At 48.4% G+C, this 18,860-nt stretch overlaps 1 protein-coding gene across 7 annotated transcripts in view; it reads left to right on the top strand.

Annotated features, from left to right (window-relative positions):
* LOC135234942 (neuron navigator 1-like) overlaps nt 1-18,860 on the top strand; it is a 187,421-nt gene that overhangs the window by 78,162 nt on the left and 90,399 nt on the right. For all 7 annotated transcript variants that reach the window (XM_064300085.1, XM_064300088.1, XM_064300082.1 and 4 more), the window contains one exon: nt 3,944-4,318. In XM_064300085.1, coding sequence (XP_064156155.1) covers nt 3,944-4,318 — 375 coding nt within the window. The remainder of the gene's footprint in view (nt 1-3,943; nt 4,319-18,860) is intronic.

Here is an 18,860-nt window from a genome sequence, read left to right as displayed (position 1 = left end):
TGGTAATTAATCACAATTTCTTATCCATGTACAGTAACAGTGAAACCTAAGTGTTGTTCTATGAAAGAATGCTGTAATAAACATATTATCACACAAGTATCATACTGAAGGGTGAAATATATTCCAGCTGCAGGCACAGCCTTAACATTTTGGCCCTAAATGCAGGGTTCTGAAGGACAATGTCAGGGCAGGCCCAAAAAGGTCGAATGGAAATCCTCCATTTCTGTCCTTTCTCCAGAAAGAAAGCAGGGGAACAACCAATATGATTTTTTAAATTATTATTTAATGAAGCTTAGGTACAGCAAATCGTATGATAATCACTGTAAGAGCTGATACACCCGTTCCCTTTGTAAGCTGTGCTTTCCATACTGCATAATGTGCTGCTGAAAAGCTGGAATTGACCTCTGCTTCGCCAATAAATATTTCTGCTACTCAGACTCACTGAACCATTAAAAGCAAAACCTGTAATTTGCATGCCATAAACATTGTTACACATAAGTTGCTATTATATGTTCATGTGTCATAATCCAAATGATTGCACTGAAGGAAACCAGGTAAGCGGTCGTTTGAGATTATTGGTGCTTTGTATGTGTGACCTACTTCAGAGAGAGCAGAAAGATAGTCTTCTCTCAGAGACCCATCTAATGAGTTTTCATTTCTGTGCTGAAATGAGATACCCACAGTTTCATATCGTTAATGCTCTTGAAATGAGCTCGAAGGAAACTGGCGGAGGGCACGGCTCTAAACCGCAAACTAGTGTAAAACTCTTTTGACAGTTGAAGAGAGCCAAAATGGGGGATGTCGGAATTAGCGTGCTAGCAGACGCAGATTTTAATGTCATGCTAGTGTGTGCGGTTTAACAGGCAGGAATAATAATAAAAAAAACTGTGAATATCTTTAGTGCAGAATTAGCAGGAGAGGTAATGAAAGAGAGGGGGGTTGAGAAGGTGAAGTGTCAGACCGTCAGTGGAAAGAAGCTTTGTGCAGCTTGAAAAACAGACACCTGAAAACATAGCATGATGAAGAGTGTGTGAGAGAGAGAGAGGGAGAGAGAGAGGGGGGGGAGGGAGAGGAAAAGAGAGATGGACCGCTGGCAGGATGTGGCCGCATGTAGACGAGGCTGCGGTGACATCACTGCCGCAGCACCTGGGGGTCCGGTGGCGGGGGGGTGGGGGGCTGCGGTGGTGGGGGGTGGCGGGGGGTTGGGGTGGGGGCTGCGGTCTGCGGTCTCTGTTCAGATTCACAGCCCGCGTCCTGTCGCGGCGAGATCGGAGTTATTTTGAGGACAGGCACAACAGACAGCAGGAGGAAATGAACCGCGTGCTGCTTCCTGGCGGCCAGACGCACCTGCTCTCTGAACGAGCTGCGATGTCATCAGCGCTGACACACAGCGGCTCATTTGATGATGCCAAATTTACATAACAAACAAAGTAAAAAGCGGAATTCTGAGTCAACGCAACGTGTTCCTTTTGACTCCATGGTATCGCCGCAACAGCTACACTGCATGTACTGGGAACAGCTGAGTGCTCTTAATCACAGGAACTAAAGGATTTATTGCGAGTCTTTTAACTACAATAGGTGCAGTTCTCAAATATCACCATATTGCATTGAGAGCTATATTATATTAGAGCACCCTCTTTCATTTTAATAGCTCACCCCAAGCTCGCTTCGATTGCTGAAACTGTGGTAATAATGAACATGACAAGCTGGAGAATCGTTACTAAAAAGACACTCTGGGGAGTCTGATTTCGCAGTCTGTTTTCCAAAATGACAGACTGCTCATGACTGAGGTTGGTAATGATAAATTCCACTGCTAATGAAATATCCACGTCTCGGAGGCAAGTGCAGTCTCTCCGCACCCTTGTGTTTGCTGGGGACGGGCAGACGTTGCATTATTCATTCGCGTCAGTGCGTCCGGTTACGCAATCTTCCGTCTCGGCACAAGAGAACCTCGACGGAGGGGGGACGAGGCGAAGCCTGACCCACTTACCGGCGGGCTGGCGCTTTCGTGGCGGAGAGACTGGAGGGACCGGCCCTGGAAACCCGTCTCGTGTCCCCAGCCTTCCCTCCATCCCTCCCTGACGACCGCTGGCTCCCTCAGATGTACCTAGCAGTAGCGACGGTTCCCCACTAGGGGGCGAATAAGATCGGCACTTTTCTGTCCTCGCAGTACTTTTCATATAAAGTTTTTTTTTTCTTCAAGGGATGAATAAATTACCAACGCTGGCAGCACACGGTATATCTTTGAAAAGAGAGTGAGAGAGTAGAGCCTGAAGAATTCTAAAATGATGAAAAAAGATGATTCATGGAACGATATTAATCTAAGAGCGAACTGTTAACAGCCAATTTAGTAAGTACGTCCTTGTTTAAATGGAAATTTGGCCACAGTTGCTGATTCAGTGCAAAACAGTATTTCATGATTTAATGTGACTTTTGAATGTAAGGATCCATAATACCTTCCTCATAGCTCTTGTAGATTGTTTCTGCAGGCTCCAACTAAGATTTTTTCTTTGTTAAGACTTGTGACAGATCGTCAGATGACTGACAGCTGCGTTGATTGCTGATGATGAGTCTTGGTCCTCCTTTGTCTAATTCAGCTATGCTTTTTACTCTTTCAGATCAAGTCTAATTCCCCAAAAATTCTCAATTCAGATGATTATGTGGTGTAATTTTTTGGGTTTATGAATTTATTTCATTGTTGAGGGTAGTCCTGTATTTTACCAGGTAAAGCCCCATTGAGATTAACTATATCTCTTTTTTATGTGTGACCTTTTTGATTATAAAATAAGCATAAGTTGGGTCTTCAGCTCCCACACAATTGGTGATCCCATACTGGTATTGAATATTGGATACAAGTGACAACTTTAGCCAATTAGAAGCAGGCTTTGCATAAACCATATTTCCAACTGCTCTTAATGTAATTCACAAGTATTGTTTCATTATCTATCTATTCCAGCATCTAGACCTCCCACGGGATAATTCTTAGCCTCTGGTTAGCTTCAACCTTGTGTTGGTATAATTGTGTCTCTCAAGGGGAGGTTGGAATTATAATGAAAGAAATAAAGATCTACTTGGACTCAGATGCAATCATCCTGCATGCCTGAATCATTCTGTCCAATAATAAATGGAGATTAAACAGTCATGCAGTGTATCTGACAAGAATATAGAGATCAGGCAAAGACTGTATGCTGTATATTACATTGTGAAACAGTGAGAAAATTTACATCTGTTTACATCAATGCTGTTGATTTGAAATTCAGCTTCTCTTTTAAACCATCAGAGGCTTGAATGTTTAATTAATTAGCTGGGAGTGTTTCCTTTAGGGAAAATATGTATCTTGCATTTTGATGGCGTCGATGAAAACCTTGTAACTCTATAAGCCTTATAGAAAATAAAGAATTGATAGGTTACATGGTGTTTTAAGTCACAGAGCCATCAACCATTGAGAGCCAAGTACACAACAGATGATGTTAGCCTTATTCTCTTTGTGTGTATCAATTTCAAAAGTGGAAAAAGGGGGATACAAGCAGCTTTTATGACCCGGACATACAAGTGTGTAATATATTAGAATCCCTTTGTATAATACAAATAATATAATCCCAGAGCCATTGTGCTGCTTTTGCATGCTAGGCTTGCTGCTGCTCACAGAATTACGCTCACCCTCCACCACCCCAGTTTACACCTGTTGATTGGATCCGCTTCTAGGTACTGGGGGGGTTAATATTTCTCCTGTTAGTGGGGGAGGTGTAGCGTGCCCCCGCTGGTACATGCACAGAAGTGCCTAAAGCAGTTCCATTCAGGGCCAAACCAAAAAGTATTACTTTGCATTTTTCCACAGTTATATTCATAAAGATGTCACTTAAATCAGATGCACAGGTCCCCTGGCATAGACAGTGAGTCCATCACAGAACTCCCCTCCCCCTCCCCGATTCTCTCCCTGCAGTTGCCTGGAGACGGGCGTGTGCTACGACAGCGACGAGGCGAACGCGCGCAGCGTCTCCAGCACGTCCAACCGCTCCTCCCCGCTCTCCTGGCGCTGCGGCCAGTCCAGCCCGCGTCTGCAGGCCGGCGACGCCCCCTCCTCCACGGGGGGCGGGTACCGGGGCGGGCCGGGGGCGGGGCAGTACGCCTCCCACACCATGCCCGCCCGCGTGCCCGGGCGGCCGGGGCACGCGTCCCGCCTGGAGCTCATCCAGAGCCTGGAGGCCGACGACCCCGAGCTCAAGACCGGGTACCTGGGCGACTGCGTCCAGCTGACCAAGAGCCTGCCTGACGAGGAGGAGGAGGAGGAGGAGGACGACGACGACCTGGCCAATGGGTAAGAGTGCCCGGCTCCGCCCCCACGGTCCTATCGCAGAGCGTGTACACTGCTTCGGCCAATCGCATTGCTCTGTTTTTTAATGTGTGGTTTTGGCATCCAGACTTGTAGAATGGCGTAGAACGGTGGCCTTTGTATAACTACAATGGGGGGGGGCGGAGTCTCCAGTCTTGGAGGATCACAGTGTCTGCAGGTTTTCATTTTTTTCCCTTTTATTATAATAATAATAATAATAATAATAATAATAATAATTATTATTATTATTATTATTATCATCATCATAATAAACCTATTTTGTAGAGCGCTTTTCAGGGTAAAAGTTGTTTTGATGCCATAAGTGCTTCATAATAACACAATAAAACAAAATTAATGCATTTAAAAGAAAGAGAGAGAACAATAAAAAGCTACTCAGTAATTAATGAAATATTGTTTAAAATGATGTCTTTAGAAGTTGGTTTGAGCCGTACTAGGTGAAGTGATTAGGTCTTGGGCTCAAAGTGTGTGCATCCTAGTCAGTCAATGACCTAAATTCAGTACTTAAGTACCAGAACACACCACAAACCACCAGACGCTGTGGCCCTACGGAACTGGAGTATGACAGCACTGACGTACAAGACTGCTAGGGAATCAGATCATCTATCTCTTGTCTCTTTTCGTCTGTTACTGTAGCTGCATGAAAAAAAGTGTGGTGAGTTAGTGATATGAAACTTTCCCTGGCGTTATTTCTGGAGGGTGTGAAATCGGTTTCAAGTGAGAAGTGAGAAGTGAAATCTCAGTATTGAGTTTCGGATGCTGTAGTGCACCTGCTGCTGGTTTTGATTGTGGCGGGGCTACGTGATCGCGACCAGAGAAGCCTGCTTTTATAGCCAGACCGTTTGTTTGCTCTCAAGGATTTACTTTTTTATTTTTATTTTTTTGCTGGATCTGTAAAAAAAAAATGTTTAAACCGAACACATTGTCATTGTAGCCCAGATAGCTGCTCTCTGGAGCTGTGGCCATATTGTGTAACTGTGATACATTGAGGGAATCTGCAGTGCTTTCTAAGCATGATAAAGTCTTGTGGTTGCAGAGCCCTGCAGAGTTTCGCTGTGAGTGACAGTGTGTGGTGATGATCTGTGATAGCAGGATGTGGAGGCCAGATCTATGCGAAACATAACTGGATAAAGGAGCCTTTCCAAGCCGCACACGGCTTAGCTCTGCGGTAATGAAGCATATTATGAGGCTCCCCACCAAGATGGCCTTTTCATTGGCACCTGTAGGCCCGTTATGTGTAGTGTAGTCATGGGCCCCCTCGTGGAGCTCAGCTTTGAGCCTGTACTCATAGCATAGCCATGGTCCCTCTCCTGGAGCTTGACTGTGATCCCCTATGTGTAGTGTAGTCATGGGCTCCCTCGCGGAGCTCAGCTTTGAGCCTGTACTCAGAGCATAGCCATGGTCTCTCTCCTGGAGTTTGACTGTGATCCCCTCCTAGTGTAGTCGTGGGCCCCCTTGCGGAGCTCAGCAATGAGCCCCTCTGCAGAGCGTAGCCATGGGCCTCATCATGGAGTTCAACACAGCTGTGAGGAGTGTGACATCACCCTGGCACAAGTGTTCCAAACATACACTCTCCCAGAGGAAGGGTGTTGGCTGGGGAAGTGGTTAGGGCTCTCAGCACTGTGTGTGTGGTCCGTGTGGTGTGTGGTAGGCTAGTCTGAATCCACGGCTGGTGTCTGTAGGCCGATTTGAATCAAATAAGTGCTATTGACCTTTTTTCATGTCATCAAAAAACATGCGTGCGCATTTTGTGATCTGATAATACAACATCAATGTTATCTAGTTTACCAGCTGTTTTTAAAAGCTGTAACAGAAGGTCAACACACTGCACATGTTGCCACTGTATCTTTATACATTTTTAATTCTGGAGTAACATGAATAGCAAACGATGATAGAAAAAATGAGCTTACAAATTGTGGGAGTGGCTGACCTAGGTTCCACCATTAAAAAAAACAGTTTGAGGTATTATGGGGATGATGAGGTTAATGTTGGTAGTATCTCCAGAGCGTCAGCCAGCCTGCCTGCTTGCTCAGGAAAGGCGTACCTTTTCCATCTGTTTCTCTTTAGCCGGGCAGCTGCCTGATTTTCTCATTTTCTGTCTCATTTACTCATTTGAAGCTCTCTTTGTCTCTCTCTCTTTCCCTCCTCTTAAATTCAAATTCACAGTCCGTCTAAAGTCTCCACACACAAACACACACACAAACACGCATACACACACACGCACGCACGCACACACAAACACGCACACACACCCACATACACACACAAACACACACACACACACATATGCACGGGCACACACACACAGGCATACACACACACACACACACACACATGCATACACACACACACACAAGCGCACACACACTCTCTACTCACAGGTACAGACTCAGCTCCAGTCCTTGTGCAGTGGGGTTTTACATCAAACAGCACACCGTGTGTAGTAAGGGCCACACCTTGCTCTTTCACTAACAAAGAGACTGCAGGAGGGAGGGAGAGAAGGAGGGAGAGTATGTGTAAGAGAGTGAAAGAGGGGGAAAGAGAGAAGGAGAGTAGGGTACATAGAGGGAGTGAGTGAGAGGTAGACACACTTAGAGAGAAGTTTGCATCCTCTGCCTGTTTATGCGGCCCAAATTAGCTTTCAAAGGGGAACAGTTATTGGATTTGGAGAGACATACTGGGCCTGGCACACAATTGGATGCTTTTGACACCGCAGGAACTCCCCTGATCCCTTGGTTGACCACACATGCATGTGCATCCTATCCAGGCCAGTGAACGCACTACTGTGACCATGTTCCTTTGTGGAGGAAGGACGTCCTATATCACAGGTGACCTGTGACACTGTTTGGGGTCACATTGGACTCAATTTTCATTGGTCGATCCTGGAAGCCCCCCCTCCCCTCAACTCTCATCCCCCATGGCTGTTCTGGGATGTCGGCATCTGTCAGCGCAGCCTCAGGTTGCCAAGGTGACTGTGAGCGTCGCCATAGGAACTCTGACATACCTGCTGTACCCCCAACTGCATATACGTTACTAACGTTAAGGAAGACACTGAGACAGGGGAAGGGCCTTGGGTTTCGAATGGAGGACGAGTGCGTTGAGTGGGTTGGGTCAAACCTTCTCACCTTGACCTTGTGTGAGTAGGAACCAGCCATTCTCTGTTGCTCATACTGTCTGTCAGCTGCCTTAGCTACCAAAGAGAAGCTCTTGGAAGCAATGTGTATAGCAGATATACCCATATGGAAGAGAAATATACAACAATGAATATGTTTTATTTCACTGATATATATATATATATATATATATATATAATTATTTTATTTTATTTTTTAAAATCAGGCATGAGCACAGCAATAATTTGAAGATTTACCCTATGTAGTGTGCAATATTATGTTATGATCTGGATGACGTGTTTTGGTTCAGGACTCTGCTGTGTATTTCAGTACGGTGTGAGCATACAGAGTGGATCACTGCACACGCCATAACTGCATTACATGTTTATGCCTCGCTGTAAACATTCAGGCCCCAAACTAAACTGAACGGACACGTGAGCAGCATCACCCTTCCATCACCGTCGCGGTAAACGGGCTGATCGAATCTCAGGCCCCGCGTAACGAATCTGAATCACGGGACAGCGCTTTCTCACGGTGCTTCTAGGCACCGATTCCAGGCCTCGTGATTCGATATCACAAGGAAAGGACGTGGACGTTGCGTGATACGGCGCCGTCGCGCCAGCTGAAGAGCTGTGAATGCTTCGGTCTGCTGTCCGTTAGGTCTGCTCGGCCGGCCGATTCCGGCTGGCGGTTTTGCCCGTCGGTATCCTTACGATTCGCTGGACTGAGTGACCTTTGACCCCGTTGTCTCTGACCTCCTCAGCGTTGCCGCTCAAACTCGCTTGTGACGGCAAAAGGAGAGAAAGAGTCCTGTTCTCCTTCCCATCCCTCCATCCCTCCATCCCTACCCTGTGCTGTATTTCAGTGTACAGTGGGGCATAAGTGCTGCATTACAACCCAGCAGCCTTCTGGTAAAAGTACTGTATTACAACCCAGCAGCCTTCTGGTAAAAGTGCTGTATTACAACCCAGCGGCCATCTGGTAAAAGTGCTGTATTACAACCCAGCGGCCATCTGGTAAAACTGCTGTATTACAACCCAGCAGCCTTCTGGTAAAAGTGCTGTATTACAACCCAGCAGCCTTCTGGTAAAAGTGCTGTATTACAACCCAGCAGCCTTCTGGTAAAAGTGCTGTATTACAACCCAGCAGCCTTCTGGTAAAAGTGCTGTATTACAACCCAGCAGCCTTCTGGTAAAAGTGCTGTATTACAACCCTGCAGCCTTCTGGTAAAAGTGCTGTATTACAACCCAGCAGCCTTCTGGAAAGTGCTGTATTACAACCAGCGCCTTTGGTAAAAGTGCTGTATTACAACCCAGCAGCCTTCTGGTAAGTGCTGTATTACAACCAGCAGCCTTCTGGTAAAAGTGCTGATTACAACCCACGGCCATCTGGTAAAAGTCTGTATTACAACCCAGCGGCCATCTGGTAAAACTGCTGTCTACAACCCAGCACGCCTTCTGACAAGTGCTGTTACAACCCAGCGGCCTCTGGTAAAGTGCTGTATTACAACCAGCAGCCTTCTGGTAATGCTGTATTACAACCCAGCAGCTTCTGTAAAGTGCTGATTACAACCCAGCACCTTCTGGTAAAAGTGCTGTAGTACACCCAGCAGCCTTCTGTAAAGTGCTGTATTACAACCCTCCAGCCTTCTGGTAAAGTGCTGTATTACAACCCGCAGCTCTGGTAAAGTGCTGTATTCAACCCAGCAGCCTCTGGTAAAGTGCTGTATTAACCCAGCCTTCTGGTAAGTGCTGTATTACAACCTGCAGCCTTCATGTAAGTGCTGTATCTACAACCCAGCCCTTCTGTATAAGTGCTGTGGATTACACCCAGCAGCCTTCTGGTAAAGTCTGTATTCAACCCGTGCCTTCTGGTAAAGTGCTGTAAACAACCCAGCAGCTTCTGGTTAAAGTGCTGTATTACAACCCTCAGCTTCTGGTAAAAGTGCTGTATTACAACCCAGCAGCCTCTGGTAAAAGTGCTGTATTACACCCACAGCTTTGTAAAAGTGCTGTATTACAACCCTGCAGCCTTCTGGTAAAAGTGCTGTATTACAACCCAGCAGCCTTCTGGTAAAAGTTCTGCATTACAACCCTGCAGCCTTTTGAGGGAAGATTTTCTCTCAGGCGATTATTGGCTTAATGGAAGCAAAGCGTTAAATTTACTTCCTCCAGGATCTGTGTGGAAGCCGGTGGAGGGAAATTCTCCCTGGTTTTTGTTGCTGTTCCAGCCTGGCTGTTCTCCTCTCTCTCCCAGCCTGGCTGTTCTCCTTTCTCTCCCAGCATCACTGTTCTCCTCTCTCTTCCAGCCTGGCTGTTCTCCTCTCCCTCCCAGCCTGGCTGTTCTCCTCTCCCTCCCAGCCTGGCTGTTCTCCTCTCCCTCCGAGCCTGGCTGTTCTCCTCTCCCTCCCAGCCTGGCTGTTCTCCTCTCCCTCCCAGTGATGTGTGTGGGATCCTGGATCGCAATCTCTCTCTCTCTCTCTCTCCCTCTGCTGGGAGACACACGGCAGTTTAGTTTACTTATTCAGACGTGCATGCGGTCAAACACCACCGCAATGCAGCGATGGTTCAAATCCTGCTGTAATGTGAAAATCCCCCTCGTACTAAACACGGGTAAAATGAAAGCCATGCCATAAGAGCGCTTATCACATGATAAATGAACACCTAGTTATTTCAATGAAATGGCTGACGGCTTTAAAATATTGCTTTATAATACATGCGCAGTGCAATCAATGTGAAAGCAGCTGGACCGGACTGGCTTGGCAGCCAGAAATGCTCTCTCTTTTTTTTTTTTTTAGAGCACATACTCCTCCTTATGGCTGAAAAACTCCAATGTGGTTCTGTTGCTGTAATGACTATTGATTGCCTGTTTGCTCCCAAGTGTGAGTGCAGAAGATTGATTAAGGACGTGTGCGTGTGTGTGTGTGTGTGTGTGTGCGTGTGTGTGTGTGCGTGTGCGTGTGTGTGTGTGTGTGTGTGTGTGTGTGTGTGTGTGTGTGTGTGTGTGTGTGTGGGGTGTGTGTGTGCGCGCGCGTGTGTGTGTGTGTGCGTGTGTGTGTGTGCACATGTGTCAGTCTCACAGACTGACTCCAATCACTGCGGCCCTCTTATCGCTGAGACGGCCCATGTGGATTATGCGTTATCACCGTGCCAGTCCCACACCTCTTTGTCAGAGTTCGGTTTCTTTCCGCAGATTAGGGAGAGGTTAATCCCACAGCTGTCTGCTGGCTGTCTAGAGGGACTGTGATAATCTCCGTTTTTTTTCTTATTCTATGGTATGTGCTTTGGGTCACACCTCCACTGACTAAACTGCTAACAGGGCCTGATCGAAAAAATAAATAAATAAATAAAAAATCGCCCATTCAGACCTACTTCAGCTCAAAGTCTTTAGTCCGTAATTCGCCTGGTTTTCTCTGCATCCTCGGTTTTTACGACGTGCAGAACCTGTGTCTTATGTTCTCGCAGTGCTCAGTCAAAGCAGTTAAGCAGTGCAGTCTCTGGCGCAGGGCTCTGGTCATGTAATCGACTCGATTCCATGTCCCTGATGCTAGCGGCCGATTGGGGGCCTGTAGTTTACTCTCCCGGTCCACGCTGTGGGTTCGACCGCAGTTTGAGTGGGAAAAAGGCGCGCGGAGGGTCATTTCATCGCCCTGAGTGATGGAGTAATGGGTCAGAGGGGTTATGGGTAATGCGCTGACCAGCCCTGAGAAGGGTCATGTGACAACCCCCCAATATACACACACCCACAGACATGTGAGCGTTCACACACAAACAATACATTGCAATACCTTTATTCATTCATTAAGGACTCACTCATTAATTGGAAATTACCCTAATTATATACACAGCATATGATATACCTTCCCCTACCATCAGACATCGTATATACGCACAGCACAACCTTATACACACTCAGAAGGTATATTTTTAGTATAGACTGTGTAAGGGAAAACACGTTAACGTACTGTCACCTCACAGTAGTTAAACAGGATTCTGCACTGGCCTGAGTAAATTATTAATGACAGGTTACAAAGCTTCCATCGACTGAATTTTCTAGAAGGCACATCTGGGAGGGTAGAAGGTATTGTGTTCATCCCTTGTGTGGAACATGATGTTAGACTATTTTGTTACTCAGACCCATGTTCCACACAATGGGATGTGGTCACACTTCTAAATTTTGGACTTTTTTTTCCATTCCCTGGATGCAATTACCTAAAGTCAAAACGATGCAACTCAAATGGAGAACAGGTTTCACACTTCACGTTTCTGCTTCAAAAGCCTGCTGAAAACAGTAAATAAATAAATTTGGTCATTTGAGGCTAACACTGTCAGTTATGGTTATGCATTTTGGAGCCGTGGCATTTGAGGTCTGACATTTTAGGTTATTCTGTATTAAATCCCATTTAGGGAGCATTTGTGATCTGAATTATGGTAAAAATTAAAAATTAAAAATCTGACATATGGTCTCAAGGTCTGCTTGACTCCTGTCCACTCCTCAAATATATTTTTTATGAGACTGTGAAACCCTGCCTTGCTCCTGGAAGCTGTTTATCTCAGAGTTGTGTTCTTCATTCACTTTTTAAATCCTTCAATCAATCATATAGTCTTCAATATTAACTGTTTTTTCCAGTTTAAAGTTTTTGCAGGGAATGAATCAAAAATGAAATCGAAAATTTCACACATTATTTCACGCATTATTGACGGCTGGGACCCTGCTGTGGGGGGTGGGGGGGGCTCGGAGGGGTGGAGGGGTTCTGCTGAAGGCTCGGCCCCGCCCAGCGGACGCTGCTGCCGCGCTCTCATAGGAGGGGCTCCGAAAGCCCGCACGCGCTCTCTCTCTGCGGCAGGAGCGGCACAGCCGGTCACCATGGCAACCCCCGCTCCCCGAGCCACACTACAGCGTTTTTAGATCAGTCCAGTCTGGCGTGTGTGTGTGTGTATGTGTGTGTGTGTGCGTATTAGCTACATTTGATATACACACACACAGCACCCCTGCCCCCCCCCCCCACACACACACACACTCACACACAAAATCATAGACACACAAAAACCTGCCAGGGGCATGTAATTAATGTATTTCCTATTGTTGAAATGGATCTGTGCGTGAGGTCCACTGTAATTGTGACTGACTTGCTTGACTCTGCTTTTTCTGGCTGTGGGTGTTTTAATCCACTGCTGTTTGCTACCTTAGAAATAATCTGCTCTGTCAGCAAAGATCTGGCCTATCATGAATCTGATAGCATTTTGAGCCATGAAAAAGGAGACAATAGATGAGCAGCAGATGACTTTCTTTTGAATAACTAAAGGGGCTCAACTTTGTCCCTTTGTCCTGGCGTGACAGATGGTTACTTGATGAATGTAACAGTGCTATTCTATAAGAGAACAGTACATCTCCCAGATGTATACCAAATGTTGGCATGGTGTGAAAGATATATGTGCTTTTTTTCAAAGTACTGTAGAATAGGTCTGTGTTACCCTCACTTTGAATAAGGACACAAACACACTACTGTATCAATACAAACAGAAGCTCTGCAGGGACCTGAAGTCCAGCATTGCTATGGACCTGTAATATGTTAATAATATTATGTCCTACTTACGAATGGCTGTTTTTTTATGGCTGGTCTGCGCAGAGGAAGGACATTGTAATGTAGCGCACATGTAAAACACCCATAAGCCCCTCATGTCCACAATAGAGGACAAATAAAGAGCCCCTCGGCTTAATGCACCCAGCTGGTCCCGGCTGTGCCGTCACCGTGGCAACCGCGACAAAGCTTCCCGCGCCACTCCGAAATCAATCTGCTCCAGATCGGGGACCCCCGAGGGAGAGGAGAGGTGTGTGTGTGTGTGTGTGTGTGTGTGTGTGTGTGTGTGTGTGAGAGCGTGTGCGCGTGTGTGAGCGTGTGTGTGTGTGTGTGTGTGAGCGCGCGCGTGTGTGTGTGTGTGTGTGTGTGAGCGTGTGCGCGTGTGCGCGTGTGTGAGCGTGTGTTTGTGTGTGTGTGTGTGGGTGTGTGTGTGTGAGCGTGTGTGAGCGTGTGTGTGTGTGTGTGTGTGAGCGTGTGTGTGTGTGTGTGTGTGTGAGCGTGTGCGTGTGTGTGAGCATGTGTGTGTGTGTGTGAGCGTGTGTGTGTGTATGTGTGTGAGCGTGTGTGTGTGTGTGAGCGTGTGTGTGTGTGTGTATGTGTGAGTGTGTGTGTGTGTGTGTGTGTGTGTGCGAATGTGCGTGTGTGTGTGTGTGTGTGTGTGTGTGTGTGAGTGCGTGTGAGTGTGTGTGTGTGGGTGAGTGTGTGTGTGTGAGCGTGTGTGTGTGTGTATGTGTGAGCGTGTGCGTGTGTGTGTATGTGTGTGTATTTGTGTATGTGCGTGTGTGTGCTTGAGTGTACGTGTGTGTGTATGTAGATGACTGTGTGTGTGTGTGAGTGCACGTGCATGCTCGTGTGTGTGTGTGTGAGTGCACGTGCGTGCTCGTGTGTGCGTGTGTGTATGTGTGCACGTGCGTGTTTGTGTGTGTGCAGATGTGTGTGTGTGTGTGCATGTGTGTGTGTATGTGTGCACATGTGTGTTTGTGTGTTAGGTGTGTGTGTGTGTGTGTGTGTATGTGTGTATGTGTGCACATGTGTGTTTGTGTGTGTGTGTGTGTGTGAGTAATATACAAGAGAGGGTCTGTCAAGCTTCCATGTGATGTGAGTCTGTTCTGATGATTTAACTTCATTACTGAAGAGTGTCATACAGACTGCATATGTGATGCAAGGTACAATCCAGCTCTGGCATAATAGAGCCAGCGTCACCGCCAGCTCCGCTCTGCCTCTCCTACCCAATCTCCCCCTTCCCAGCAGCCTCTGCTGCAGCCGACCGCCAGATCAATACCGCCGCTGCGTGTCTTTAGAGCCGCCCTCAGCGCCGGCAACGGGCCTCGACCCGCCCGCATGCGTACGTTTCGTCTGCTGGCGGGTTGCCGTGACAACAGGTAGCCTAGCGGCTCGCTCCGTATGGATGTGGGAGACGGCTGGTAACCGGGACGACGTGTCTCTAAACCGCGGACAGAACCTGGGGCACGTGTTAAAGACCCGTGCAGACAGGGGGGGAGGTCGTGCAAACCCCATGCAGGTTAAATGGCATTCGGACCCGAGACCTGACATACTCGCATCACTTCCTGTCGTTCCAGACCTCCCTCTTCCTTTCGGACCGGGCACTTTGACCCACAGGGCACATTGTGGGTGTGCTGAACAGAGATCTTAGGCGTTCTTTCATAATGACCAGCGCTATCTGCCTCCTCGACAACGCTAGGCCACCTGTTTGGTGTTTCTTTGTGTGCTTGATCTATGTATTGTGAAACAAAATTGAATGTGTTGTGTTTTTCAGTGCCTAGGTGAGGCCAAAGACAATTTCCCAACCTTGGTTGGACAATAAAGTTCTATTTTAGTCTAATTTGAGCAGTGCTACAAAGACAGTTGTGGGCCAAGTCTAGGGGATATATTTTACCCACCATCAGGAGGCTAAGCTCTGTGTAACTGGGTCTGGGAAGGACAGCCATCCAGCAGGCTCCCTCTTAATTACAACACTCCTTTCAGGAACATTAACTTATTAAACACTGGAGGGGGAACTGCCTCCAGACAAGGAAGTCAAAATAAGCGCCCCCCTTCTCCCCCACCCTGTTAATGCTACCCATGTGTTAAATCTGGGGCGGAGTATTGGCCTTTTGTCCTGTCGAGTGGATAGCTGTGGATGACGGCCGTCAGATCGTCCGCCATCACTGTGATCCTCAAAACGGGACTGTCTGTAACCCAGGAGAGATGAACGGCTCCTGCTCTCAAATCAGTTAAATCCTGCCAGCTATTAACGAACAAAAGGCACTGACACACTGACCTTAAGAAGGTCTACGTGTTATTTTCTCATTTTAGCAGCAGATGTGAATTTTCTCAGGTGATATACGTGTGTGTTTATCCAGTGGAATTTTAACTGAAGCGGGTTTTAGATGCAAATACACAGCACCTGGCCCAAGGGAGCAATGAACAAGTCCACATTATCCTTCCTTAACCACTCAACGACACTATGATTTAAAAAAAATGTATGGTCATGCACTTTAAAATGTGATCGATCGATTTGTGATCTGTGTCCAGTCGGAGCTCTGGAAGCCGTTGTCGGTCTTCCTCAGTGCGTTCTGAGAAACGCTTGCTCCTTCGTGGCGGGCGACCCGTCTTCCTTAGAGCGGAGACGGACGGTGCCCTGCGTGCTACGAGCGCTAACCGTGCACGCGTGTGACATCATCAGGAGGTCTGGGAGCCGAGATGAGGCTGTTTCTGCGCCACGCCCACGGGAGCAGAGAAACGGGGGTCAGCGTGACCCCCAGCTGCTCGTGTACTTCCTGAATCGCCGTGGCTGACTTCCTGTCCCGCTGAATCGGCTGATGAATCGCCACGGCGGCCGGACGATCTCCCAGAATGCCTCCATTGTGTGGCGGAGTGATCGCTTGCCCAAATGTGTTCGCCTACCGCAGTGCTGCTTACGGCTCAGATTTTGGCTCAAAGCAATATACTGCCCCTGAAGTGGAAACTGTTTTCTGGAATCAAAAATCTAGTATATTTCCATTCCATACACTTGCATACGCACACGCATGTGCTTGCACACTCACAGAAAAATTTACAAATGTGGCTCTGATTTAATTTCATTGAAAGATAATAATAGGCTTTCCATTTTTGTGTTTTTTCTCGCTTGAGCTGCACGCGCTCAGACCCGGGTGAAGCACTCATTTCCTCGTTGTGTTGTCATGGCTCCCCCCCCTCTCCCCCCGTCGTCTTTCGAGGCGTCGCACTCGCCGGACTCCGGTTCCCAATTTCCTGTTTCCTGGCGGTAACGGGGCCCTTTCGCTGGGCCGACGCGGCGTTGTTTTCCCCGGGGCCAGATTGCGTATCTCCGGCGGGATCTCCGGGAACGCTGCGCGGGTCACCCCTTCGCCGGAAACCCCAGGAATGCGGCTCGAACCTCGCTCGGGGTCGGCGGTTTAAGAAGTCTCTTCCTCAGCGTAGAGTAGGGGTGCGCTCCATCCCCAGGGGGGGTTGGTGTGTCAGCACAGCAGGGACGAGGTAGGGGAGCGCCCGGGTGTACTGAGCCCTCAGCTGGGTGGAGGGGGGGTTACCAAGTGAGTCTGTACTGAACGTGTCCGAAACGTGGATCTAGACCGTCACTGATCGTTCTTTCCCAAACACATACACACACACACACACACACACACACATGGGTGGTAGCAGTATGGAGTTTGGGCTTAACTCTGGTCAGTAGCTGAGTGGAGTTTGGGCCTAACTCTGGTCAGTAGCTGAGTGGAGTTTGGGCTTAACTCTGGTCAGTAGCTGAGTGGAGTTTGGGCTTAACTCTGGTCGGTAGCTGAGTGGAGTTTGGGTTTAACTCTGGTCGGTAGCTGAGTGGAGTTTGGGCCTAACTCTGGTCGGTAGCTGAGTGGAGTTTGGGCCTAACTCTGGTCGGTAGCTGAGTGGAGTTTGGGCTTAACTCTGGTCGGTAGCTGAGTGGAGTTTGGGCCTAACTCTGGTCGGTAGCTGAGTGGAGTTTGGGCTTAATTCTGGTCGGTAGCAGAGTTGAGTTGGGTTTAACTCTGTGTGAGTTTGGGCTGAGTTGCATGTCAGTGCCAGTAGGGGGCAGCGCAGTGTGACAGGCCTGTGAGATGCGCTTGGCTGGAAGGGGAGCTTCACGTGGCTCGCCTCGCTGGGTGGACCCGGCTCATTGGCAGATTAAGAGACCGGCCTGGGGTTCGAGACACCCGCTGTTTCCATAGCGTGGCGGCTGGCCTGCTCCCGACCCCAGGAAAATCTTAAGAGGCAAGCTGGAAGTTTCCAGGGATGTGCGGCGGGAATGTTTCTTTTCCAACGGCAGAGGAACCCTGACAGCTGGGGAAACTATGAAGCGGGAACTGTCGTTTGGCCGACGTCTCCTCATTCCTTTCTCTCCGTCCCTCTCTCTCACTCTCTCTCTCTCAACACCTGTCCTGAGCCGTTTGATTTCACTGCTTCACCTGGTTGGTTTTGGCAGGCGTACAGCGAAGTAAATATTTGCCTGATGTTTAGCCGATCTTTCCTTCAGTCAGCAGGCTAGGCTAAAGGGGAAGTGCTGTAGGTCAACAAGGCCAGGCTGAAGTGTTGGTAGCATCTGATAGAAACACTCACCTGATGGACTGTTTTCTTTTAATCAGACTGATTCCCTTTCGATCAGATAAGGACACGAAGGTGACAGTTTGTTCCTACAGAGCTGGAGGTTGAAACTTCAGCTTGCTTGAAAGGAATTCTTGGGAACAGCCCTTTTAATTAAAGATGCCCCCCCCCCGTCTCCTCCCCCTAATTACAGCAGTTATGCATCACTCAGGAGGGAAACTCAATGCAGTAAAACCTTGAACTGTAACACACACACACATGCACGCACACGCACACGCACACACATGCACACACACACATTCAGACACACACACACACGCACTCATGCACACACACACACACACACACACATGCAGACACGCACACACACACACACACACACTCATGCACACACACACACATGCAGACACGCACACACATACACACACACACACACAGGCTCACACATCCCGTGAGCGATATGAGACCTTTAAGCCAGTGCTGTCGTTTAGGGCGGGCGTTATGATAAGACCCTCTCGTTGTTCTCCAGACGGTCGCGTAAACGCTGAAAACACACTGGCAGCCATCCAGGGTTCATGGGTCCAGTGTCAGAGACCCCCTGCCCCCCCGTCCCCCCCGCCCCCCCGCCTGGGGATCAGCGCACGGTGGGGGGGGCAGAGGGGCTCAGATGCAGGAGCGCTCTCACTTTCTCTCACTTTCGCGCTGTTGTGAAACATGAGATACCAGCACAAAAAAAAAAAAGACCCTGTTTGTAATTACACGGGTGGCAAGTTTCTGTCTGGTGCTGATTCCCCGAGCCCCGAGCTCGTGGCTGTTCAGTCCTTTAATGCGAAACGCGTGAATGCACGCCGCACACCTCCTTTTCATCCCCCCCCCCCCTCACTGGGGAGGGAGAGAGATCCCCTGCAGTGAACTTGCCCCCCCCTCAAAAGAAAAGCTCAGCAGATACGCAGGGCATTCTCTAGAGAAACACAGTCTTGCTGCCGCAGTCTTCGAGGCCTTGGCGCATGTTCCAAGCGCTCTATGCCACCTGCTGGGCAGATGATGTCACTGCGCTTTCATCAGGTCCCTTCTGAGGAGGTCGCCGGTCGTTCTTGCGTGTGACCTGCTGGAGTTTCGCGGGTTAAGCCAGCGTGCGCTCGAGGCTTCGAGCTGCAGAGGACAGTTGCTAAGTGAGAACCCTCGCTGCCTACCCCTGAGACGTTCCCGCTAGTCCTCCACAGCTCGTTTGTAGATGGGG

The sequence above is a fragment of the Anguilla rostrata genome, chromosome 11 (genome assembly GCF_018555375.3).
Source record: "Anguilla rostrata isolate EN2019 chromosome 11, ASM1855537v3, whole genome shotgun sequence".
NCBI lineage: Eukaryota > Metazoa > Chordata > Actinopteri > Anguilliformes > Anguillidae > Anguilla > Anguilla rostrata.
Note: the sequence above shows the minus strand (reverse complement) of the source record. Positions and strands in the feature narration are given on the sequence as shown.